Source organism: Symphodus melops, assembly GCF_947650265.1.
Source record: "Symphodus melops genome assembly, chromosome: 12".
Lineage (NCBI taxonomy): Eukaryota > Metazoa > Chordata > Actinopteri > Labriformes > Labridae > Symphodus > Symphodus melops.
The window spans coordinates 2,911,441-2,937,974 of record NC_136702.1 but is presented as its reverse complement, the minus strand read 5'-3'; the positions used below and the strand labels follow the sequence as shown (position 1 = coordinate 2,937,974).

General features: G+C 42.6%; 1 protein-coding gene across 1 annotated transcript in view; it reads right to left on the bottom strand.

Annotated features, from left to right (window-relative positions):
- The window catches only part of LOC306832231 (radixin-like), a 36,209-nt gene extending 11,035 nt beyond the window's left edge, over positions 1-25,174 (bottom strand). The window contains 3 exon segments of the mRNA XM_079356737.1: positions 587-670; positions 15,313-15,412; positions 24,910-25,174. Of these exon segments, the coding sequence (XP_079212863.1) occupies positions 587-670; positions 15,313-15,324 (96 nt within the window). The 5' untranslated portion in view covers positions 15,325-15,412; positions 24,910-25,174.
- Between the last annotated feature and the right edge of the window lie 1,360 nt (positions 25,175-26,534).

Sequence of the window (26,534 nt, the reverse complement as noted above, 5' to 3'; positions counted from 1 at the left end):
ACAGCTTTTAATACGACTTTGGGGGTTTTATGTTGCGCAATAAAAATCGACCACAAAGTTCAACAAACAGCCAACAAAAAAAAAAAGACAGAACACAAAGATCCTCTCTTTCATCTGTCTTCCTCTCTTCATGTCACCGCAGCCCTCGACAAGCCCTGAGAGGCCGACATGAAACAATGCTGAAAGCTGCCCTTTTACTTCCACAGACTCACACTCACACACAGACACACACCGTCCACCCAACACTTACATCCACTGTCTTCTAAAAGCTCTGGCTGCACACAAAGAGCACTTTGTTGTTGTTGTTTTTTTTTTTTAATGGAACCAGTACTGACTCTCAGCCAGGCACTCACCCACTGGTGCACAAACCGACTTTCAGCATTCATTTGAATGTTAAGCTTTTTAGAATTTAAGCGTTTTTAAATGTCAACATGTTCAAAACCAAAAATGACTTCCTTCAGGAAGTCATTTTGTATCAGTTAGCTGCTAATAATTATCGACCCTCGCAATCTATTAACAAGTCAAAGTCCTCGTAATGCACAAAAACATGAATGTGTGTGTGTGTGTGTGTGTGTGTGTGTCTCACCTGGTCGAAGAGCTGTTTGCCTGTCGTGTTGGGCTGGATGGCAAACTCCAGCTCTGCGTCCATCGTAGTGACGCGCACATTGATCTGCAGAAATAAAAAGAAGACGATTAAATGAAATGATCAGACCAGTAAAGAACAAAAATCCCAGTACATATTACACTATGGTCATATAGTCCCCACTTTGTGCAATAACAACAAACGTATTTAAATGAAAAATCTTTTATCCTCCTGGTCGTGTTTAATCTCACACCATGCTCCTCGTTATGAATCTATTTGTGTGGAATATAATTAAATAGATAAATTAACTAAAACTTCAGTTTCAAGCATTTTGGGAAATGTAAAAAAAAAAAATACTGTTTTTGCCCCTCTGGCTACAAAGAAAACATCCTTATTATCCCAAAAAGTCCTCTTCTTTCACATGACCCTGAAACCATTTCTCAACATATTGCATGACGTAGACAGACTTGTGCCTCAAGATCAGTATAAATGATCTTTGCACGACTATGAGTGATCCGGAGATTCATCTAGTTTCAAAGCTGAGCCATGAGAATATTTACTGAATCTGTTTTTTTGTTTTTTTTTCTCAATAAGATAAAAATGAAAGCAGATCTTTAAAGTTCAGTATGTGGCACGCACACATGAGACTGAACTCACGCACACACGCAAGGCAGACAGCTGCAGAATGATGATTCCCTCTCTGAGCTATCACAGAGAAAATCTGTTCAAATGATTGTTGGGAATACCTCAAAACTGGAACAGAGAACTAGAACCACAGAATGAGCTCTTGAGAACAATTATATTTACAAGTAAAAGGTACTAATTGGGTGCAAAGCATTGTTTATGCTTCTGTACATAACAAGTGGAGACAATCATAAAGTTCACATTTTCTAAAATGACATAATAAAATTGATCTTATGATGTTGTCATGGAAAAGTTCAAGAAAAAACGTTTTTAGGTTTGTTATTTTTGTGTGTCCAGAATGAGCAGCAGAGGACCCACAGTCTGTATTAACCTCTGTTCGGTGCCTCTTGCATCGTCACTGTGTTGCTTTTGTTGTCCTTTTGTCTTTTTACTGTCTTGTTTTGACTTGCCGCACAATAAATCGCCCTCCGGGGACGAATAAAGTGAAAGTTGAGTTGAGGTTAGAATCACACTCGTTTTTTATTGCCAAGTACATTTACATATAAGAGGAATTTTCTGGGTCTATTTGTACTTCAATAAAATAAAATATTCAAGTATTTAAGTTGAATGTAGAGTTGAGTTAATCCTCTGTTGGCAGGACTGCCTGTGTCAGCTGTGTGTGTCCTCCCATCAGACGTCTATAAATATTCCTGACACATTACGAACCCACACACACACGCACACACACACACACACACACACACACACACACACGGTGTGACTGTCAGTCTCCTTGTAAGGCGACTGCTGCTCATCCTTCTGCCAGGAAGCTGCAGAGAGAGAAGCTGCTTTCACTTCACTCTGAAGGAGGAAAACTCCACTGAGGAGTTCCAGCAGCATTTCCTTAACCAGACGTTATCTATAATTAAGTCCCCACACATGCATTTTTAATTGGAGAATAAACTGTATACTTTATCTGAGGGATGAGAGGAAAGAAAGAGGGCCACGCAGACCTGTGAAGATCCACAGAGAGCCATCAGGAAGTAGAAAAGAATTGCTGTAATAAACATTTCTCCTGGTTCTTCAGGGTCGCTCTGCACTCGACGATAAAAAGAACGACTGCAACAGTTCGGCGAAGGGATGATTCCCTCTTTGGCATGCCACTTAATGATGCCCAAATGGGTATTAAAAACAACAAATAAAGGGACGGTTCTTGAAACAGATGAGAAATAAAAAAAGATGACTTGACAAGTGGATAAAATAACACATTCACAACTACTGCAAGATGTGAAAATGGCAATTTATTCATATGAACCTCATCTGCTGCTACTTCGGAAACTTCAACTTACTCTCAAAGGATTTTTCTGAACTTCATGAGTATTTTTTTAATTTCTTATTTCCACTTAGATTTACCTCTTTTTTCCAGGCACTTTTAATTATGAGGAATCTTTTTCCAATTGTTTAAAATGACATCTTCTCTTCTCTACATCCCTCCCTCCCTCTTCTCTTCTCAAAAGTTTGACGTTGTTCTCTCCTTTTCATGTATTTGTTGCACATGTTTGACTCTGCTCTCACTGCACTCCACGTTGACTATGTTTGATTGTGTACAGTGCAGAAGAAAAGAAAAAAGCTAAGCTCAAATACAGGCGCATAATATTGAATTATTCATGATGGTAAAATAGTTAAGTGTTTTACTGCCACTGGGAGCAGTGGCAGCACTGCAGTGCAGAGGGCTGCTGCTCAGCTGCAGACAGAAGAAAGCCAGTTTAGAGTCTTTATTCAGTCAGCTGTGACTTTGTGAGCCAAATATGAGGACGTGGAAATATGATTGAAATCTGCTGCCAAATGTGCAATTTAACTCTGTACAACATGAAATGTCTTCATGTTATCACTATATAATAAGGGAACGAGCTTCTTAATGGAGCTTCAAGCCAGCAGATGTACAGTGTGAAGAGAACTAACACCTAAAATTAATCAGAGAGATTTCAGGGTTAGCTGCGTGTATGGAAGGAGTCATGTCCGAGCAAGTGGACGTTTATTTTAACACATCACCACTCGGACGTTTATGCTGTAAATAGGTCCAGTCACAGGTGCGATAATATGAAGGCTAAAACTGTTATCAAGGTTTGGAATCAATTGCTTCCTCCACCATTTTGGACACGTTGAAATCATTTCATCATATCTTTCACACGTCACATGTCGTCTCCTGAGATCCACACTGTCCCTCCTGTCTGACAGGAACGTCTTCCTCTGTGATAACGCAGAATGAATGAACGCAAACAGCACACAAACAACCCGTGTGATATCTGTGACACGTCAGAAGCAGCTTCATTATGATTCTGTTGAACTACAGGTAGCACTGAGTGTCATAGAGCAGACTCTGCTACTTTCTCTTTGTTCTTTTTACATCATGGCCGCTCCTGTGGCGCATGCCTGAAACCTTACATACAGTTTCAGTAGTGCAAAGAATGCATGTGTGAAAAGAGCTTAAAAAACACATGAAGGAGCGACTCTGAAAGATTTATGAAAGGGCTCAACAGTTTACTACTGGGCCTGGTTTCCACTGGACACTGTGGACACTGTGCTGTCTGTACTGCAGTACGCAAACCGAGCTGCAGAAAGCAAATGAACGTCTCCGAGAGACCAAGGGGAGAAGAAAGAGAGAGAGACAGAGGGAACAACAAAGGAGACGAGGAAGATGTAACGGCGGTGCTTTTATTTGACTCAGGACCTGCCTCAGGGAAACACCGATAGTGTGTGTGTGTGTGTGTGTGTGTGTGTGTGTGTGTGTGTGAGTGTGAGTGTGTGCGTGTAAGAGAGACAAAGACAGACAGACAACAACGCCTGAGGTGACCAGAGTACATCAGTCACAAGAAACCCTCAGTGAGGAAACTAGACTCACAGACAGCTCAACTGACCTGGAAAATGTACCAGACACACACGCACACACACACACACACACACACACGCACACAATCAATGCCCTCAGTTATACATTTAAACATCTTAAAGACAAAAAATTAAACCCAGATGTTCTGCATTTTTTTCCCGCTGAGTCAAACCTACAAATGACGGGATCAATCATTTGAAATAATTGAATTCTGAATTATTTGAGAGGACGTCTGATCCTTTCCCTGTGTGTGCTCCTTCAGACATCATGTTTCTGTAGTTCAGCTATGTCAACGGAATCTCACTTTGGGATATTTATACTGCTTGTGTCAATGTTTGCCGATAGTTTGTGTGAGTTCTTCAACGCCGTCTTGTGAAGATCGAACGTCCAACGGGAGAGAGAAAGTGTTTGGTTGTCTTTTACTTATTGCTTGACTTCATCCGTTCAGCTCTGCATGAACACTTTCTGCACAGTGGATGATTTTAAAGGACGAGAACACGACCATATGGTGTGTGTGTGTGTGTGTGTGTGTGTGTGTGTGTGTGTGTGTGTGTGTGTAGGTGTGTGTGTGTGTGTAGGTGTGTGTGTGTGTGTGTGTGTGTGTGTGTGTGTGTGTGTCGCAGGGAGATGTACATCTGTGTTTATGCATGGGAGTGCAGCCTTATGGGTTGCTTTACATGGACTCACCATTTGAACACAATGTGGCATTTTTCTGTGTTCATATCTTTGTATTTCCTGGGTGTCTGTGTTTGGCTGATAGGGTCGCCATAGCAACGCCCTTGCTGCAGATTTGAATGCAATTTTCTACAAAGCCTTGAGGGGAATCTTCGGGAGGGATTGAACTCTCCGTAGTCAGGATGACCTCATGTGTATTGACCCCTCGAGTAAAGACTCAAGCAGGTCGAAACAAAGGCAACACACAGGACAGACGGTTTGTTTTAATGGTTAATTACTATGAAATCGCTTGTTTTAAGTCACCATCACTCCCCAAAAATAAAGAATGAAAAGCTGCACCATTTGCAAATATTAAAGAGCACCGGATCACTGTTCTCTAAATCATAGATTTAAACATTAAACTCTACCAGCACGTCACAACATCTATTTTTAATCTGTAAAAAGCAGAATAATAAATCTGTATACTAGAACTGTGCCTCAGTAAAACAACACAATAGAAGTGGGTGAAAGGAGAAATACAGCATCTTTGGAAACACGCCACGGCAGCTCTGCACAAAGGTGAATAACACTAATTTCCTTTGTGCAGAGCGCTGAGAAAAAGCCCCGTAATACAGCGCACTATTGTCTGTAAGGGGGACTGTTTTAAGTGTGAATGTGTGTTTGTGCCTGCAGAAATGTAGACATGCATGTGTGTGTCTGCTGGAGGACACACAGAGACAGAGACAGAGAGAGAGACAGAGACAGAGACAGAGAGAGAGAGAGAGAGAGAGAGAGAGAGAGAGAGAGAGCAGTGTGTCTCCGAGCTGATAGCGACAGTTAGCAGATAAAGCACGCAGTCTCAGTCCCGCAATGTTTTCTGTTGACCCTCCTGACCCCCCCCCCCCCCCCCCCCCTTTTTTTTTAAACACATTTCAGATCAACTTAAACGTCTTGCTTTATTCTGCAAGCAATAATCTAGCTGTATTTATTATGATTCATATTACCTCTGTACTCCTGGTGCTACTTCATCAGAGCTCAGCTGTGAAACCCAGATGTGCACTAAAACATTGATGCACATGAGCATCATGATACGTTTAAAATGCTCTGTAAGTAACTGACATGCTGTCAATGTGAAGCTGGATGTCAAAAGGGACAGTTTTCTGTTTTCAGTCTTGCAGCATACAACAACATATTGGATGTTCATCTCTGTACTGTGAGACTCATTATAAGGCCAGACATTCACAGCCCTGCTCAGGGGTGTTGTGTTCATTCTTGCACCTTTTAACGCGTGCTCTGGGTCCTCAGTCCCTTCAGTCTAACACTCCCACTACTGCAGTGTCACATGTACTGTAAAGATACAGAATCAAACTCAGGCCACCAACAGGAATGTATTTGAACCACTTCTCGACACGGCTGGGGAATAAATTCTGAGTTCAGGACGCTTACTTTGGAAAGACTCTGAAACTATGAACTCAAATATTTATCAAAAAAAAAACTAAAAAGTGCGAGAGGATGAAGGAGTGCACGTTGGAATGTTTCAGGGACATTTTTTCTTTTCCTTATCGAGATCCTGAACTCGTCCTGCAAAAAAAAAGAGAAAGGTTTGCAAACTGAGTGAAAGCAGTTGATTTTCCACTTCAGCTCATGTTTATAGAGCTGGACCTCAAGCGCTGTTGGTTTGAACTTCAACAGATGTAAATCTTCTTCAGCAAAGGGTCCGTTAGAACGCTCTGGTGAAAACAGAAGTGAGGCTGCTGATTGGCTGTAACACACAGGATGTTTCACTCATTCTAACAACCTGCGAGCGCAGACTCTAAAAAGAAGATAACACAGCCGATGAACACAAACAGCACTGACTCATCAGCCAACAAGTACAACATAACTCCATTCACAATCCTGTGCAACGGTGGGTTGAATGAGCTCTTACTTCTACCTGGTTGTGACTGAGAATCACTTTAATGCTGGAACGAGAAATGATAAATAAACGAGTCCGACTCATTTTTAATCACGATAATTATGCGTTTTGTTATTTCAATTTCAAAAACAAAAATTGTTAGCCTCCACCAGACACCAAAAATGTATCTAAAAAAATAAAAGACATCAGGCGCTGATGGCCTCCTGCGAGGCTGCAGTCCACCAAGCGGGCGGCCTGGGTTTGAATCCAGCCTGTGGCTTCTTTCCTGCATGTCGCTCCCCGATTTCTGGCTTTCAAAATAAAGGCACAAGAAGCCCCAAATAAATAATGCTAATGATTGTAAACACAGGTTGCATCCGTTCCACTCCGCTGTTGTGCGACAGGTGCAAAGCTTCAGAGGACACGCTGATTCACACACCCGTCTTTAGCTCACTGGATTCCAAAAATATTTGACTGCTTTTCACAGACCTTTAATAAACGTTTTTTTTTTTTTTTTTTTAAACCCAGATGCTGGACTTGCCATCTTTTGCTGTTAACTGAAAGTCATCCCTCACGCCTGCGCTCGTGATGACGATCGCCAGGAGACTCATTCTGACAGACTGGATGTCGCCTTCTTGACCTTCTCTACAAAAACCTCTGAAGTGATGTAAAAAACTGAACTTGTAGCCCCCACAGTCGTCTTATTAGAGACTTACAGCTATGGAAGCATTTATTTATTTTTAATGTACAAGTGTGAGTCATGTTGGTTTGATTGAATTAACATCTGTTCCTGTATTAGTTTGTATTATGCACAAATCTAAAAACTATAAATAAAATATTCTCGTCCACTTGTTATATAATAATGGCTTTACACAGAGCGTCTATAGGTTAGGCTTTGATGTTTATTTCAGGAGCCTGCATCAGACTGGATGTGATGTAAAGCTCCTGTCATGTCAAAACAAACCATCAAAGATGTTGCAGGGTCTTTTTCTGGCTTACACCTTCCTGGAAAGCGGTTCATCTCCTGACCACAACACAAGGCTCTAACTTTAGTCCTTTTCACACATCTTCAGCTGCTTCTGGCTGACGTCACCGTTTTGTTGGACACTCAGAAGCATCTCTCCCCCCCTCTAAATGAATGGGTCCATATGAGAGGACCAGAACGTATACACCACCGACAATTACAAGCAAATATGTGTGTTTTGTGTTGTAGGTTTTCTTTCAAGAGAAATGGTCGTATTTGTTTCGCTGATGTTATTCGAGTATGCTGCTTGAATCCTGGAGGTCTGTCTTTACATTTTTCTTCCAAGTCTTCACCCATGAAGCTCCGGGGAAAACACATGTCTGTCTCCGCTTCGCTGGCTGTGTTTACCATCGTCCTCCATGCCTTCATGTTATTCATAACAAGTAGTGACAGCTAAATAGTAGGCTAGTGTTTACATGCAGAGTCCTCCTACGCAATACTGAACACCTGTTGATGTATGAGGGACTCAGACAGCCTTAATTAAAAGCTGTTGCTGGCTAAGCTGGTTAATAGAGGCTTTAAAGGCAACCAGGGCCATGCTGCCTGCTTTACCTTTTCCCTTAGACGTTCTCCTTCATCATCCTCTCCTCCTCTTCACCCCATTCATCAACTCTTCTCTCTTTTCCATCCCCTCTTTTCATCCACGTGTCCTTGACTACTCCGCCTCCCTCTTTTCAGCTCAGATTGTTCCGCTTCAAATAATTTTTCCGTTCTTCCTTTTTTCATCCAAAACACACATTTTATTTTTTTTAATTCAAATGTTCACTGGTTATTTCGAGCACTCATTTTTAACGCTTGTATTTTTTTAAATTCAAAGCAAGGTATGAATAACACACGGCAGAAAAATCCAATCAAAAGTCGGACCTGGGATCTGTGGGCTGATTTGGACTGGAGCATAAACCCAGTGTGATAAAAATCGCAAAGAGAGAATGCAAACACTGGGTGTATTTTTAAAACAAGAAGCAAGAGAATAAAACCTGTTTGCCAACTAATTGTTGTCTTCTTTCTTGTTTTCTGCCAATGATAAGAAAAAGCTCCAAAAACGCCTCCCAGTCTAAACTTTTGTGCTGTTTTTTTGTTTAAATAAAATTGCTTCATGTTTTGGTCTGTAAACTAATAAAATGTATGACAAAAGTTATTGTAGTTGTTGGATTTTCTTCACAAACGATCCAAAATCTGGGGGAACAGGTTGACTGGTGGTTATGTTGCACGCTCCATGTACAGAAGCTCATTACAGCGACTGTGGGTTTGAATCCGATCTCGGCCCTTTGCTGCACGTCATCCACTGCTCCCTCCTCCAAACATTTCCTGTCTCATCTGATTAAGACAAATATCCTCAACAAATAAATACATGAAACGCTTCTTCTGCTTTCGGGCCACATTTTAAAACGTGTCTCTCATTCAGCCATGAGAGCATTAGTGAGCTCGGACAGATGATGTGGGAAGACGAGCTCTGGCTCGCAGCCAGCTTTCCAGTTCATCCGAAAGGCGAGGGGTTAAGATCAGGACTCTGCGCGGGTCAGTCAAGTTCTTCCACTTTGGACTTGGAAAACCCTTTCTAAAAAGGAGCCCAATTTAGATTATTTACTGTATGTATAAAACAGAATTATATTTATTAATCGCTGAGTTTTCAAGCCACACATACCAGGAACCTTTTAGTCCAGTGAGATCCTTTAAAAGCTCCCCCTTTCCAAAGCCAAAACTGATCCAGGTTTAAATATTATATCTGCATACTCTATTTCTTAACTAAATTAAACAATCTTTATGTTCTACAATCACTAATATTCAGCACTCCCAGAGTCCTCGCTCTATCCGGAGTACTTTCTGAAAAGGAGTATAGGACCTCGATTAAGGATTCACATCATAGTCTGGTTTGTCCAAAGATTGGGAACTTAATGAAAAACATTATTCATCAGTGAAGGCTGTCAAAATGTTTGAAACTCTGACTTTTTAGCACCATGTATTAAAATGATTCAATCTCCTTTAATTCAATGAACGAATCAAAAAGTACCAAAGCTTTATAAAAAGATGGATTTCTCACATTTTAACCAAAAGCACAAACGTTGTCGTGCAATTCAGTCAGTGCAGGTTTGTGTTGCCATGGTAATAAAACAGTTATTAAACTACTTGATTTTTTTAATTGTTACGTTAGTGTGTCCTGAGTGGAGTCACTGCACTCGTTGAACTGTAACTGAGTTGTTACAGAAAAGGTGAATAAACTGCAGAGGGAGGAGCTGCGTCCACATGCCTTTGGCCATGTCGTGCATCTCCGTAAATCACAGAGCTATAAATCCCACGAGCTCAGCTTTGGAAGCTAATGTAGACGGGAATGTTTTATCCGGGTGCTTTGTTTTATTACGTTCCAATAAAGCGGGGGCTGAATTAGTGGGAGGTTCGGGAGAGGAGGTGGGACGACTGCTGAACTTCACACCTTCCCTCTAATTAGAGTTAGTGACTTGGATAATTCCCATTATATAAATGAAAATGGCCCTCTGAAATATTTAAAGCCTCCAGCGCAGGCTCACTTCTCGCTCCCATTCCACCAGCTCTCAGCCCTCCTGGGACGCCATCACCAGGAGGGGCAACATGTGCAAAACGCAGCAATAAATCAATAATGTACGATGTGCCGCCGCATCTCACACCCTGGATTAAAAGATCTAATGCACACACACACACACACACACACAAATAAAGCTTCAGGCCGACATGTATGTGGTTAAAATGAATACACATGCACGGCACACAGCGCCCTCAGGGCAACACAGCCACTGACCGAAGCATATAGGAAATCAATTCATCTTTGTAAGGATTCTCCAGCGACATTTAACCCCCCAGGGTTTCTGTGTGTGTGTGTGTGTGTGTGTGTTACTGAACAAGTTCAATGATTTTTTTTTCCTCCAGCATTGTCTCCATGTTTGCTGTTCTTTTCACTGCTCCATGTCCTTTCTTTGTCCTTCTCAATCTCTAAAGCTTTATTTCAATTCTAAAAGGCGGGTCACCCAGTCTGCACTTTACAGACAGTCATTCATCCATGATACATTATCTGTATCTGTATTTCTTTTCCCATTCAAGACGTGAGTCCCTTAACCTGAATCTGTCAGCACTGGAACATTAAACTGTCATGTTTGAAGATGAATGTTTGTGACTTTATCTGACAAGTCTGAGTGTAAAATATTGAAGTATCACATCACCATGTTCTCTCCTCGAACCTGGAGACACTGTAAGACAGACAGACAGACGTCGGCCTTTGAAGTTCTCAGATCAGATCTATACTTTCATACCTCAAACTTAGACAGGCTGCATATTTGCTTTTTAAAAAATAAAAATAAAAAACTTTAAAAAGGTTTTAAGGGATTTTTGGGGGGGATGAAAGCTCGGAGGTCGTCATGAACTGTGTTTTCACTGGAGATTTAAAGAAAAGGAGCGCGGTAGCAAATAAGCCAAGACTAGAAACTCTTATGGCATCTCCTCAGTATATAACATAGGAAGCAATGTTTACTGCATGTGTCGCTGACAAATAAACAAATCAATAAAAATAAACAGGACTGATCAAGGTTACAGTCCTTTAGACGTTTCATTTCCACAACAGTGATATGAAGAAGCTCCACGCTCAGAACGCCTTTGTACTCTTAGTTTAACTTGCAGTGGCCCAATATTGGTGACTTTACATCGTGGCGATGCAGAAACACAAGAGGCACGCCATGTTCATCGGAGGGGCCTGCTGAGCAGCAGAAACGCCTCTTTGACATTTGCACTGATGGCGAGGATTTAACACGGACGGAAAAGTCCCGTCTTGAACTCGCAGTGTTTAAATGGCTAGTAGTGTGTGTACAAGAACGGGATGGAGTCACCTTTGACTCTTGACCACCAAAATCTAGTTGTTCCTTCCTCCAGTGAGAGTGAGTGTTTGTGCCTTCGTACTGTTTCAGTCACAAACCTTTAACAGCACATGAAGAAAAGACAAGACTGTGTTTTGGGTGTTTGCTCGTCTTAATTTGATTTAATCACCTCTCCTTCGTCCAAACATTCCCTGTCTGGTCTGCAGCGAACACAGAGCGCCCTTTGTAAGGTCCTCCTTTGAACAGGATGAAAGAAGTGAGCACCAGGGGGGGAGGGGGGGTTGAGGTGTGTGTCCAAACACAAACAGTGTTAAAACACAACCTTGAGGGGAGTTACCCACATTTTAATGGCCCGCCTGAGGCCGACTCGCTTGTAGCCTGATTTGCCTTTTGGGGAAGGAAAGCTGCTTCCAACATAAAGAGACCCTCAGAGGCTTTGTGTAGGCTTACTCGACTCACCTACATAATTCTCAATGAGTTTCCCATCTATATATTGGTTCTTTTGTTGATGTCATTAGAGACAGTCTAATGGATGCATGCTAGCTTAAAGCATGCCCGTGGGGACCACTTTAGCTTCATCCCCAAATCCAACATGACATCGGAGTGTTTTCAAGGTAAAAACAAGTGAAAGGCCTGATGTGTTTACTGTCAAACTGGGAGGCTGAATGTCAAAGCTGTAACCGAATGTAACCGGAGTGGGAGTTCCCCTCGAGGGCGGCACGGGTGTCATTTTTCTGGACGGGATCTGAACAAAGTGCCCGTCAATCAGTCCGCTCACAAATCCTCTCTGGCCCCTTTGTGCGCCTTCTCTCATCCCCTACGGCGTGTTTCAATAATCTCAACTGTACTCGTCCGTTTCAACTTTCTCTTTTGCTTACTCTTATCAAATTTCCCTCCATCCTGACGTCCACATGCTCCGTGTCTCTCCTCTCCGTCTCTCTCTCCGATTGTATTGCGGAAACTTCTTCTCAGTGATACGAACACAGCGACATAACATTTCCCCTCCCACTCGCTCTTGTTGAATTTCTATCCGAATACATCCTACGCCGTCGTCTCATCAGCTCAGCCCCGAAATCACGCAGGAAAATTTACTGGGATAAAAATGTAGGCTAAGGTCTGAGTAGGAATGTGTCGGTTAGCGTTCACACACGTAGCTCACATTTAGGAGTTTTGTGCATGTGTGAATGAGGTTTGAACGTCAACACATGCTTATCATTTTTTTTCTTTTTTAGCCGGATCATCGCACGCAGAACAACGCAGGAGCGTCACAGTGATCTTCTCGAAAGGCTTCCCAAACTGAGTCTCAAAATGACTCTTCAGCATCAGACATGAGAATCTTAACAAGATGTCAATTATTCCTGCCCTGGTGATTAAAACCACACTGACACGGTACATTACTACACTGAAGGAGCATTACAAAAGCATTAGTTACAAAATGATGTTTACTGCGAGAGGCTGAATCATCCACTGAGGTCGTGTCCACGTCACAACAAAGATATAAAATCATTTAAAGAATCAAAAACACTTCGTAGTCTTTTGTTAACAATCTGTGTTTTTTTTACGCTGTGCAGGAAGAATCATCATGGAAGAGTTCAGAACAGAGTGTAAAATCCCTGCTAATGGGAATTTCTAATAAACATCAGTCATTGGGTAAAAGATTAGACTCATGCATGCTGATTTATAGCAGGAGTTTGGTGTGCCTGCTGAACAAAAAACTAAAGGGTTGAGGGTTTAAGCTTTGTATTGAACAGATTTTATTTAACCTTAAAAATATTTTTTTTTAAATCTCAGAAGAGTTTAAATTATTTCTGGTGTTAACTTTTTTTCCAGCCTCACTTTCCCTTCCTCTATCCATTTCCCTCACCTTCTACATCTCCCCCCCCCCCCCCCCCCCCCGTCACATGTTCCCATAGTCTCTTTCCAGGAATTGAGCCTGGCCTAATTCTTCCCCATTACTTTGATTGATAGACTGGGGGCTCTGTGCGATGGCTGGCTGGCTGGCTGGCTGTAGATAACGGTGTGAGCAGTCAGGATGTTTGCTACAGGCAGCAGGATGGCAAACACCCTGCAAATACAAGCTTCATTCTCCTGCTGCAGTTTCCCCCTCTGACCTCAGTCTGATCCATCTGGAGTTAATGTGAGTTTTTCATTTGGTAGGTGAACAGTCAGGTGATTGGTTACTCATACTGAGGTTGTTTAAAATGCTGCACTGATTTGATTTATTTTGTATTGAAACAGATAATAAAATTAAGATCGATGCAGCACGAGCTGCTCTGACTCGTCTGATAACATTTTCTAAACACTCGCGATAAATAAAGGTAATTTAAAGTTTGGGGTTTTTTTGTTGCGTCGCCCTTCAGTCCCTGCCTGACGCTCAGCCTCCACCATCGGACTGTGTCGCCTCATCCTGCGCCTGACGCTCAGCCTCCACCATCGGACTGTGTCGCCTCATCCTGCGCCTGACGCTCAGCCTCCACCATCGGACTGTGTCGCCTCATCCTGCGCCTGACGCTCAGCCTCCACCATCGGACTGTGTCGCCTCATCCTGCGCCTGACGCTCAGCCTCCACCATCGGACTGTGTCGCCTCATCCTGCGCCTGACGCTCAGCCTCCACCATCGGACTGTGTCGCCTCATCCTGCGCCTGACGCTCAGCCTCCACCATCGGACTGTGTCGCCTCATCCTGCGCCTGACGCTCAGCCTCCACCATCGGACTGTGTCGCCTCATCCTGCGCCTGACGCTCAGCCTCCACCATCGGACTGTGTCGCCTCATCCTGCGCCTGACGCGCTGCCACCACAGTCTTCAGTAAATCAGATCATGTGATGATCAATAATCACAGTTATCACTGTGTCGTTATATGAACCTTAATGAGTCACACATCTCATCTTATATCTTACAGCATCATATCACATGTCATTGGGTATTAATGTTACTTCACTCAATGCTACAACAATCTGACATTTCACCTCATTTATTTGATTGCATGAAATTAATCACTTGTTCCATTCTGAGGTTAAAAATGACATGTGACTGTTTTTGCTCCCGAGGTGAAAACACAGTAAAGGTAATGTATTAGATGGCTTCACAAGCTTCAGCCTATAATCCTGTTTTTTTTGTTTTTTTTCAAGCCGCAGCACAAACTCAAACGCTGCATGTGTGTCAGAGCGACGTGAAAGTTCCCACTGTCCTTCACTCCCAAAATAGAGCGGAGAAAGCCCTCTTTGTGTTTGTCCTTTTTCACCAGGCAGGACGGTCCCACAGAGTGACCCACTACGTGTGTGTGTGTGTGTGTGTGTGTGTGTGTGTTCCCAAAACTCTGCACTTCTGTTACACATTATTTCTGACAGGGAGAGCCGGTATAGAGCACTACTGGCTCAATTTTTTAAAAATGATGTTTTCAGTTACAAATGATCCAAAAACGACAGCATGCTGCCCTTCAGGGTGAAAAAAACAAAACACACACACACACACACACACACACACACACACACACACACACACCTTCGAAGACAAACAAAACGCTGATGTTTTAAACGTAGATTTTAACATAATGATGTCGTGATCTTATCTCATCATAAACATATTTATCAGATCACATGACTGCAGTTTGTCTGTCCCAGTGCAAAGAGGCTTCAATGCTGCAGAGACTAAAAGACAGAGCTCACCAGAAACAATCCTCCAAAACATTTAATACCTAAAAATAATTTGTGGAAGAAAAACTCTGCAGGCCGATCCTGACGCGTGCAGCAGATCGGCATCTCTCCACATGCTACAAATCTCCTCCCGAATGTTCAGAACTCACCGGTTTGGGCATCTTTCTCCTCTCTCCGCCCGTCCCCCTTTGCTGACAAAACAGAAAGAAGTCGTCCTCCGTCTTACTGCCGTTCTCCGGGCACCAGCGCCTGAGGCAAAGCAACAAATGAAAACGTTCAAAAACAGGCCATAGAAGAGCAGACTGAAACACAATGTTGGCTGACGTAACTCTCCCATTTCCTTTCATTGGTCCCCTTTTTAAATCTAACCTGCACAATTGAAAGAGACAAGGTCAGGAAACGATCAAAGGCCAGACTCAAAGATGGAGAAGGAAAACAATAGGGGGAGAGAAAGTTCAAATAAGAACGATCAAATCTGAGAGAGAGGAAAGAAAAATAAAATGGGAACAGGAAGACACTTCTCAGACAGCTATTTCAAAAGTCCTCACAGCGTCATCAAAGAGGATAACAAGTGAAAATTCAGCCTGGATGGGAAAAAGTTTGAGCAGGTTTCTTCCCATAAAAATGATTGAAGAACCGGTAATACTGTCCGGGAAAGGTTTGTTTACTCTACAAAAAGGAAAACTGTAAATGTAAAGGAAGTTTTACATCATAATATCTTCTAATTTATGGAGCAAATATCATTTTTCTACAAAAAAAAAAGGAAAAAAAAAGATTTTAATGGATCTGATTTTTCTACAGACAAAAAAAATAAAAAAAGGTCGGGCACTTCAGCTGCAGGTTCCACAGAACGTTACAGGAGTGTATCTGGACTTCGTTTTGAACAGAAAGTTGTGAAATAGAGGGAACAGAAGAAGGAAGAGGCCGTCGCAGAGAGAAATGTGCAAGTATGTGAGAGGAAGGAAGGAAGAGGAGTCCAAAAATAGAGACGCAGAAATCATTGAAAGAGAAACAGAGACAGATATGCAGAACGGCAGAAAATAAAAAGACGATATTCATCTCTTAAGATGCCTTGCTGTTGGTTTCTTCAAGGCGACCCTTGACCTGCTTCCTCAGATAATTAGCTGAACAGTGTGGGATTACTTTAGGTTAAGTGCTTGTAAGCTAAATGGCTAGAATCCTAGAGAGAGAGAGAGAGAGAGAGAGAGAGAGAGAGAGAGAGAGAGAGAGAGAGAGAGAGAGAGAGAGAGCAGTCAGTATGGGTGTCCCCCAGGTGTCAGATCTTTGCGATGTGCAGGGACACAAATAGACTTTTCTCAAGTGTCAGCACAGAGAGGGAAACCAGCTGACTGACTCGCGCTCACACAGACTCAGGCGAGGGAGGAAACACACCTGATGATTCAATGTTTTCACGGTCGGTGTAATAGTACGATTTACTCTGATCGGAGAGGAAACATTTTCCAGAAGATTCCTAAACAGATTCCAACACTGGATTTCTAAGTTTGTCACGGCTGCTTTGAGTGACTGATGGCAGCAGCTGGATTTGGTGAAGTCACACAACACCTGCGTTCAATCCTTTTTCCCCACAGCTAAAAAAACAACATACTTTTCTTCATGTTGTGCTTGCAGCTTAACGTCACAACATTTCTACAAGTAAATGCAAAATTTGATTGGCCAACCATCGAAGCAGCTTTGACCCAGGAGCTTGCATTGTTAGGATTTTACAGACGGTCGTGGCATTTAATCTGAATGCAAACAGCAAAGTGATTGGTCCAAAGGGAAGTAGAAGATATGGTTGATCAAATGAAGCATTGGTTATCGCTGCAACTCAAGCAGCGGTAGATCAGATATTTGCTTCTTCACTATCTGGTTTCTGATACACACAGAGAGAAAAAATGTTTCTATCACACCAGAGAGCCTAAAGAGAACAGACTCAGTTGAAGAGATGTGCTGGCCTATTTAGCACCAAATTCACTTTGAGGTTTCAAAATACTGTCACAAAAAGCAGCAGCAGCTCAGTCGGTGACAACATATCAGAAGAACTGCTGCGAGACCAACATGAACAAAACCTCCAAAAACCTCATGTAGCAACAGCAAGAGAGAAAAGACACTCAGCGACTCTGGTTTCCTGGTTTCTGCAGAAGTGGTGAAAAAAGGCTTCACGTCTGTATTGATTAATTCTAAAGTTAGTGCGAGGTGATTGGGCGGGGCAGTCAATGGACTCAGCATCATTTATAATCTATGCATGGCTGCATTAAATGAAGTGGAACACCCCTAATGGTTTCTCGGTGCATCCGGCTGCAGCCTGGACAGATTAAAGCGCCACACGTAATCCCAAGTGTGCTGCTGGTGAAAAATAATGTACCGTAAATTCCGGACTATAAGCCGCTACTTTTTTCTCACACTTCGAGCACTGCGGCTTCTACTCCGGTGCGGCTAATGCATGGATTTTTTATGGGGGACAATGAGCTTCTGCCGCAAAAACATTTGACTTCGTCACGTCGGATCTTAATATCAGTCATTTTGCGCTTCATGCACGCACCCTCATGATGGAAAACACACGGAGAAATACATATGATGCAGCTTTCAAGTTAAAGGCGATCGACCTGGCTGTCAAAGAAGCTAACAGAGCTGCTGCACGTTAAGATGACACTGACAGCGACAGCAGAGACTGAGGAAGTGAGTAATGAAGTCATTCTGAGGCAGTGAATGGATGGACTTTTTCTTGTGAAATATATTACGGTCATCTTTTTCATCAGCCGTGTTACAGACACCGTCGGCTAGGCTTCGTATTGTAACGGTTCATGTTGTAAAGTCAGTAGTTGATAATGTGTTCATAATTCCGATTATGTGGAGAGTCAGTGAATGCACCAGCGAGAACGTGTTGAGTGGCTGTATGAGAGAACGCTGGGGGAGAGAGTTGGATTGTTACGGAAAGTTATGTGTTGCTCTCTGCTGTAAACGGCGTGGTCATGGCCGACAGTGATCGGGTTATTAAAAGTTATTATTTGAACACTCTCGTCGTCCTTTAACGTCCGTACGGACGCTACAGTATTTGCGGATGTTACCGGTAGCCTAGGTCTGTGTAAATAGCTCTTGTTATAGCGTGGACACCTGCGGCTTATAATCAAGTGCGGCTTATATATGTACAAATACATTTATTTACTTATTTTTAGCCGGTGCGGCTTATATCCAGGTGCGCTCAATAGTACGGAATTTACGGTATATAAGCCGCACACACAGGTGAAGGAGCCGAGCCTTTATCAGTGAACGTCTCCAGGCGAACAGCTCGGTATCGAAAATGGGGCGACTTATTAAAGCTTCAAAAATATGCAGGGTGAGCGAGTTCATCAAAGGGGTTCTCCACCTTCAGCCCCCTCTGTATCTCTTCTTCCTGCATCGTTATATTAACACCTTATTAATGGTGAGAGGGATTAGAGAGAGTGAGGACTAGAATAATGCATCATGGGAGAAAAGGGAAAGAGGCACATAAGAATTCAAAGCTTGTCTTGACCCATATACCTGCAGTTAGGAGATACTGAATACTCCAATCACTAACGGACTGAGAGCTGCCTCGCTCCTTTCTGGAGTTTTACAGGAAGTAGGAACGATGAGTCACTTTCAGAGGACAGGGTCTGCACAGCTTTGTTAACCAACGCTGCAACTTTCAGGATGTTCAGAGGAAGATTTATTCTGGACTAAACGTCTCAACTTCAGTTTGCAGAAGCATCAGGAAAAGGACCGAAAAGTAAATCAAACACTATTAGAGACAGGGGAGGACACACAGAGAGAGGTAGGGATGAACAGCAGAAACACTGAGGACACACAGAGAAGTCACAAAACAGAATACACACTCGAACACAGCGAAGACATCATGAGAAATAACTAAATAAAACACGAACAACTAAACGAGGAAACATTAACACACAGGGGAAACAAACAACACGAGGGAAGAAAAACAAGATACAAAAAATACAAATCATGACCGCCTGCTTGGTGAGGTCACCGTCGTTCTACATATTGGCAAGGTGAAAGTGATTACCATCTATAAGATTGAATGGATGCTTCAGGGCTTTTGGTCGCACGCGACCTCGTGGCCTATCGACACACACACACACACACACACGCACGCACAGACCAAGGAGTGACCTTTATAATGTTCTGTAGCTGAAGGCTGTAACATTTGCTGTTTGTCTGGTTATTTACTTGGTTTTTTTTCCTTCACTTGTTTAAGGCCTTTTTTTCAGATTGCATATTTTGAAAAAGTGCTGAAACAAATCTCAGCTGTCATCTCGTCTTTGTGCATTCATATTGATTCTGTAACAACGTTAAATTCTCGTCCCAGTCTGTGCATTCACAGCTGGAGCTCCACATACACACTCAGTAAGACACACACACACACACACACACACACACAGCGCTGCGTTGCCCTGCTCGTTCTGATGTCACGTCTCGCCTGTTATGACTTCCTCCTCAGTCTGGGTTATGCTGCGTGCCTGCGCTTCATTCAGACGTCTGATATCTTGTTCGTTTGGTGGTTTTGTTGCGTTACCATTTCATATGTCTTCGAGGTGTGGTTTTCATACGAGCCATTTGTCGCCCACACACGTGCTGTCATGCTTTTTCTACGTGCCTTGTATTTGTTTTCCTGTGCGCTACATAAATTAATAAAGTCAATTTTATAAACTAAACAATGACTCCATGAATGACACTTTCCAATCAGGAATAAAGCTCGAGTTTAGTAGAATTCAGAGTTGATTAAATATCTTGCAATAAAGAATTTAGAAATCTTTCTCTCAGCTTGCTTTACTTTGCGGGTTTTTATTTCTTGAACAAATGGCTCATATTTTTCTTTTCTCGTCGTCTGAGTTACAACTTCTACTGTCCTCGCTGCCTCTGTGAGAATGTTTGAACTCTCACTAAGCGAGTTCAGGGTTGCTGGTTGATAAATGTTGGTCTATCTCCTGAGGTGCCGACATGTTTTGTGATTCTCCTCATGGAATCCAAATATCTGCACAATTAGACACAACGCATTTTAAAAATAATTTGATCATCTTTTTTGAAAAAGGTTTGCATAACGTCTGTCATTTCTCATGTGTTTGACGAGAATACGATATGTCCCGCTGTCAGAGCCTGCCTGCAACCACACACACACACACACACACACACACACACACACACACACACACACTCCTAACAGCTGTTCTGGCAGTAGGAAACCGTACCAACTGCTTTTCTTGACAACAAAGCTGTGGTTGTACGACAGAAGAACCAGCAGATTCCTCATCGAGCCTGAGGAGGCGAGAGCTCGAGCACAAATGGCTCGTTCAGGCTGTGACCTCTGACCTCACACACGCGCAGAGCCAGAACAATGAACCAACTAGTTAACTATTTCATTAGCCACCAACTATTCTGATATTATGTTGATCAGTTTGAGTTACATTTCTTTTTAAAGATTTCTTTTTGTATTTATTTATTAGAGATGAAGGACAGTGGACAGGAGCGGAGATCAGGGAGAGAGAGGTCACGTGAGGACTGTAGCCTCGATACATGAGAGCGCGCACATTGCCACTGTGCCACCAGCGCCCCCGCCCCCCCCCCCAGTTTGAGCTATATTTCAAGGGGGAACGTAATAATTTTATGTTTTCAGCCTCTTAAGTGTAAATTTATTTATGTATTTATTCATTCATTTATTTATTTATTCCTCTAAGGGAGTTAGCTTGTTATCTTACGGTTAACAACCTACAATAGCATAGCAATAACATAATTGTTTTTTAGCACATTCAGATGGACATCTGGAAACTCTGACTTCAAATTCAAGTTGCTTAGGTAAAAAAAAAAAATCAGAGGGTGATGCAATGTGTTATAAGAAACTTTCTAATCTCTCCATAAGTCCAACAACAAGAGAGGGTATTAAGATTTAGAATTATGTGATCAATATTTACGGTCATCGTTATTTGCTCGGCTGAACAAAAACAAGTCAGCAGCTGTTAAAATGAATGGAAACGTGAGAAGAATGACATCATCGCGCCCGTCTGCTCCAGCACGGACTTGACACTCATCCACGCTGACGTACGAATGTTCAGTGTGTCGAGTTCATCTCAAGGACACAGAGCTGGTGGTGGAGGTACAGCTACCTGAGACCGCACCACATCATCTGCTTTAAGAAGTGAACAGAGAAGACAAAACACGTTTTTATCTTTTGTTCTTTGCAAAGTTCACCCTGTCAGTGAAAAGATTTTACCATCCTGAATAATGTCAAATGTTCATGAAGAAAAGGGCAGAAATGACAAAGAGGCAAAACAGAGATAGAAAGAGATAAAAATCAAAACAGCAGAAGACGAGCTGCTCGGAGTGACAAATAAAGAGAAACTAGATATTATCTGTCAGCGAGGCCGGCTGTCAAACTTCAACCTTTGTTCTCCGACAACAACTGAAACAGAAAGAGTCAAATCATCGCCCGAACTCTTTCTTTCAGAGCGTCATCCTGTTATTCTTTACATCGATCAACCTGCAGAATGATTGCTGAATTCATCATAGCTGCGTAAATAAAACGTGCTTAAAATGTCTGCTAATGTTTAAAATGACCAAAAATGAGAAATAAACTAAAAAGAAAAAAGTCTGACGTCGGCTCTCTGAGAAGCTGGACGAGGTGAATATTCTTCTGCAGAGTCAGTGAAATGAGATTTCCTGCACATTAAAGGTTTTATAACCCATTAACTAATATATATATATATATATATATATATATATATATATAAAAAAACGATACAGCGTAGTATTGTGATTATTTAGTGTGGCGATATCATGGCTGCCAAGTATCGATAGTTTTATTTTATCAATCGCAAATGTGCCTTTCACATTTTTAATTGCAAACGAGGCCGCTGTTAAAACTGTTCAAAAGTCATATTCATATATTTGATCAGACTGAAACACCAACAGTTCAGATGGTGAGGTCCCTGCAGCGTTTGAGCACAGTGTCGTCAGTCTGTGGGCTAGACTCTCATTGTGTAGAAATAAAAAGGCTTAAGTGAGATTAACAGACTGAGATTGACTTCTTATTGGACGAACCAGTTCTTGATTTAGTTTAAAAGTTAAATCTCAAATCGATTGAATCACAATTCTCTGCAAAACGTTTAAAATCGCAATAATATCGTCTCCTCGGCACCCGTCGGACATTTTAAACTTCAGTACTTTCAGATAAAGTCGATCATTAAGAAGCTCGATCACGTGGTATCAGACGAGTGTCAGGGTATCAAACATGTTCACAATCTTAAATCAATTCAGTCAATCAGACCACTGATTTGGATATTTTCACTAAACTGAGTGTTACACTGTTATTGAAGCGCAACATTTCCTGTCCTCTGCAGTGAACTGTGACCTACTGTACACGTTACTGATGCATGCATGCACATTTACAATACAGGGAATGACTGAACAGTTATTTCTGGCACCTTTATTATCTCCTACTTTCTATTTTGGGGGCAGTTTGACCCGGCTGTTTAACCATCGCCAAACAAATTACTAAATCACCGCCACACTTCTGAGATTCCAAGTCAGTGGTGTCCAAAGTTTTTTTCTTGCGGGCCAAAATTGTCGCGTTAGAATCGCTCACGGGCCACAGGGTTTTTTTGGGGTTTTTTTTAAATATTGGAAGGAACTTTTTGTATTTTGACCTCTTCAAAAAATAATGTAAATACACAATAACTAATTGCAGTGGGAAACTGTTGTGTTCTATTTTTTTGGAAAGAATTGTCAGGCTTTTATAGGTCTCCCTCGCTAACATGAAAAAGAAAAAAAAGAACGAAATAAGCCATCTGATGAGGCCTGGGACCAAAATCTTCTGATTCTTCGATTTGAAGTCAAGGGCCACAAAAAATTCACTCAAGGGCCACAAATGGCCCCCGGGCCGCACTTTGGACACCCCTGTTCCAAGTGAACAGAAAAAAACTGCAAATGTAAGTTAGGTGTACTTTTTTTCATATTCTGACCACTGAGCAGGCAGAGCTGATCATGCATGTGAGCGCAGGTCTGCATCAGTTTCAGTCTCACAGAAGCAGCTGGCGTGTGAAGAAATGCTCAAGATTCAGCCAAATATGCAAGTTCAGCAACATCCAATGAAGTTTTGTTAGATTTTGCAAATCTAAAATCTGTTTCTGCTAAACTATGACCTTTTGACCTTTCCATATGATTTAGAAAAGATAGACGTTTCTCAGATCCCATGCAAGGAGTTACTTGGCAAAATATTGATGCATTACACAACACACAACGGACTTGAAAGTTAATCTACTGCACAAAATGCTGTTTTCATTTCAGGCAGAAAGAATAACTTTAACTGAGTTGAAAAACTGAGAATACATAAAAACATACAACATCATAATAATAATAATAATCTATTTCTCAGTAATCTGCATGTCTGCCTTCATTCCCCTGCTCTGATGTGGAGTCGTGAGATGATTCAACAGGTTACAAAATATAGCGCTGCTGAGAGAAATCTAAAACCCTCCGTCAAAGGCTATCTTATGTCATGATGCACGTCGAGCCTCTTTCTCAAATGAGTTGTAATTTGGTCCCTGGAAGGGGGGCGGGGCCAAGAGAAGCAACAGGAGGATTTGAGTGACGGGGGTTAACAGCCAATAAACTCACTCAGCCAGCTGTAATGAGGCCAATCAGATACCTTCGGGTTCCTTGACGCGCAACGGAGCATCTGTTTGTGCCAGATGGACCGCTAACTAAGCATGATGAGCGGGACAGTATTCAGGACGGATATTTACGTGAAAATAATCAACTAGCCCGTGTTTCCCGTTGGAAACTCAGCGTGGTTTCCAGGACGAACCAGGTTTTAAAAAACAATATCAGAAGCAATTTCCGAGTCTTTGATATGAAATTGCTCCTTTTTTCCCCCCAAAGCTTCACGTGCCAAACTGTAAATATGCTCGTGACGAAAGCGGAAAAGGCGCAAAAGTTGCAACATTTGAATCTCCCACGAGCACGAAAAGTAAAGAAACAGCGTCAATGTGAACATGCTGCTACTGTTACAGAGAGAAAGATGCACCGTCAGCAGCAACAGCAACAACAACCAGAGACACAAAGTTGCAAACGGCGCAAAAAAAAAAAAAAGTTCAAACTGTGAGTTTCACCACGGTGCAGCAGAGCATTTACAGACTTAGAGAAACACGGAATTTCAACAAAAAAAAAAGTGAAGAAACATGCTCGCCTTTTGAAGAAATATGCCTATGCATAGTTAAATTACCACAATAAAACACTAAATTAAATGTGAAGTAGGAAATTATTCTTTTGATTGTTGGTGCAAAATCTTAAATGATAACAGTGGAAGCATATGCACCGCCTGAAGTTCATTCTGGGGAGAAAAAAGGGGACACGCATCTAATTACCCTGACTGGGAATGGAAGCTCTACTCCGTTGCGTAACGTTTCCAGTGGCACAGCGCACCAAAGCGCAAAGTGACAGCCGTCCACTCACCCGTCCTCCCGTCCTGAAACGTGCGAAGAAGCCGGTAAGAAACGGCGGTGAAGCACAAACTGAGCACGCTGTCTGCAGCCTCCCTGTCAGAAAGGTGTGTGTGTGTGCTGCAAGAGAAGTTGTATCTACGCACTCGTTAACCGGGCCCACGTTAAAACACAGCACTGTGCTCGTTCCAGCCCGGAGAAGAAAATAAATCCCCCCTCATTTGAACGGCTTAAAAAGGAAGGAAGGCAGGCTGAGATGAAGCCGATCAAACTCACCTCTAACAGCCCGGCTGCGCTGAGGAGGATATGTCCAAGTGTCACCCTCCCTCCAGCTGGTACTTTATTTATCCACGCAGAGTAAAAATAGAGCGTTTCACCTTCCCGTCCTCTACGCAGTTTACCGGACACGGTGCGCAGGCTATACCGACGGTGCAGTGATACTGGCTTCTAGTGGTGGAAGCTCCCACGACCGGAGAAGAGGTGCAGACAGTCAATATGGCTGACGAACTTACCGTACTGAGGCGTGGTGAGCGGAGTCCTGCAGATTCACCCCCCCCCCCCCCCCCACCGCCTCCGCCCCCGCCCCCGCCCCCCTGTGACATTAAGTCTGCAGAGCTGAGGTCCCAAACTTTATCTCATCCAGCAAGGAGACCGTTTAAAGTCCTCAAGCCGTTCTTGCAAATGCAATTTATGTGTACATTGTTTTAATGATTATACTTAACAGATTGTAATGTGCTACGCTTTGACTGAACGGTGTATAAGGACTGGATATGGGATCAAGTGTCCAGGTTGATATGCTGGTCTGGTTTTATGAGCTGCAGTGAATGAAACAGCAAGCACCAAAGACCTCAGTGAAAACTATCATCAAAATATATACAGGGCTCATAATCAGGGGTGATCCTAAGTCTGTTGGGGCCCTCAGCAAAAACAATTAAGGGGCCTCCATCCTGCGTTCTTCACCTTTCTGTCCACTGACACTTCTCTGTGTTCCTGTTTCCTTTTTCTCTCCTGCAGACCGATGATATTGGTTGGTTGACTTTCACTGACAAACTTTGGTTTTCACCGCAGTAACTCGTGCGACGCCGAGCAGGCAAACCAAAGTGAGTGCAGTCAGATGGGGCCAACTTCGGGAGGTCATTGCAATACGTGCACATTTTTTGCAGCACAGCTTTGGTTGTTTCTCAGGGGGCTGCAGGTACATGCCTGCCCTGTCTGTTGACAAACGGCACCTCTGCTCATACTCACAACATATATGTCAATTAAACTCACTCACAAGTTCTTTTAATGCCGAACTGCGACTGATTGACACAATTATAGACTTAATCTCTGTCCTTTCTTGTATGTTTTTGACTTTCTTTGGAATAAAAATGCTCACAGTTGAATGTATGAAAGCACAGATTGAGTGTTACAGAGTAATTTAGCAGACCACAGACTGCTTTACGACATGGAGTTATGAGAAAACAACAAACAAATGAAACACACGTGTTGAAGCCATGCCACCCAGGACTGTGTGCTCTTGTGTTTGTACAGAGCTGCACAGGAATCCTTATTGTTGTGCCTTTTTTTTTTCCTGTTGTGATAAATGTCAGGGATGTCCTGTAAACATCAGACATTCTCCACTCTTCTCTCCAGAGTTTTCTCTCCGCCTCAACACATGGGCATCTCCTGAAAAAGCTCGCCATTCATCCCCGCCCGCTGACGAGAGCTTTATGAAAATAGCCGTGTTGTGAAACGGAGCCGTGTGGTTGTGAAGAGGAGAGATGTGTCATCTCGGAGCTGTGAGTCACAGGCTCGCAGCTCGTCTCAACTCGAAGCCACGATGAGAAAAACACACAGCCGATGTGGAATCTGCGACAGTCACTCAGAGAGAGAGAGAGAGAGAGAGAGAGAGAGAGAGAGAG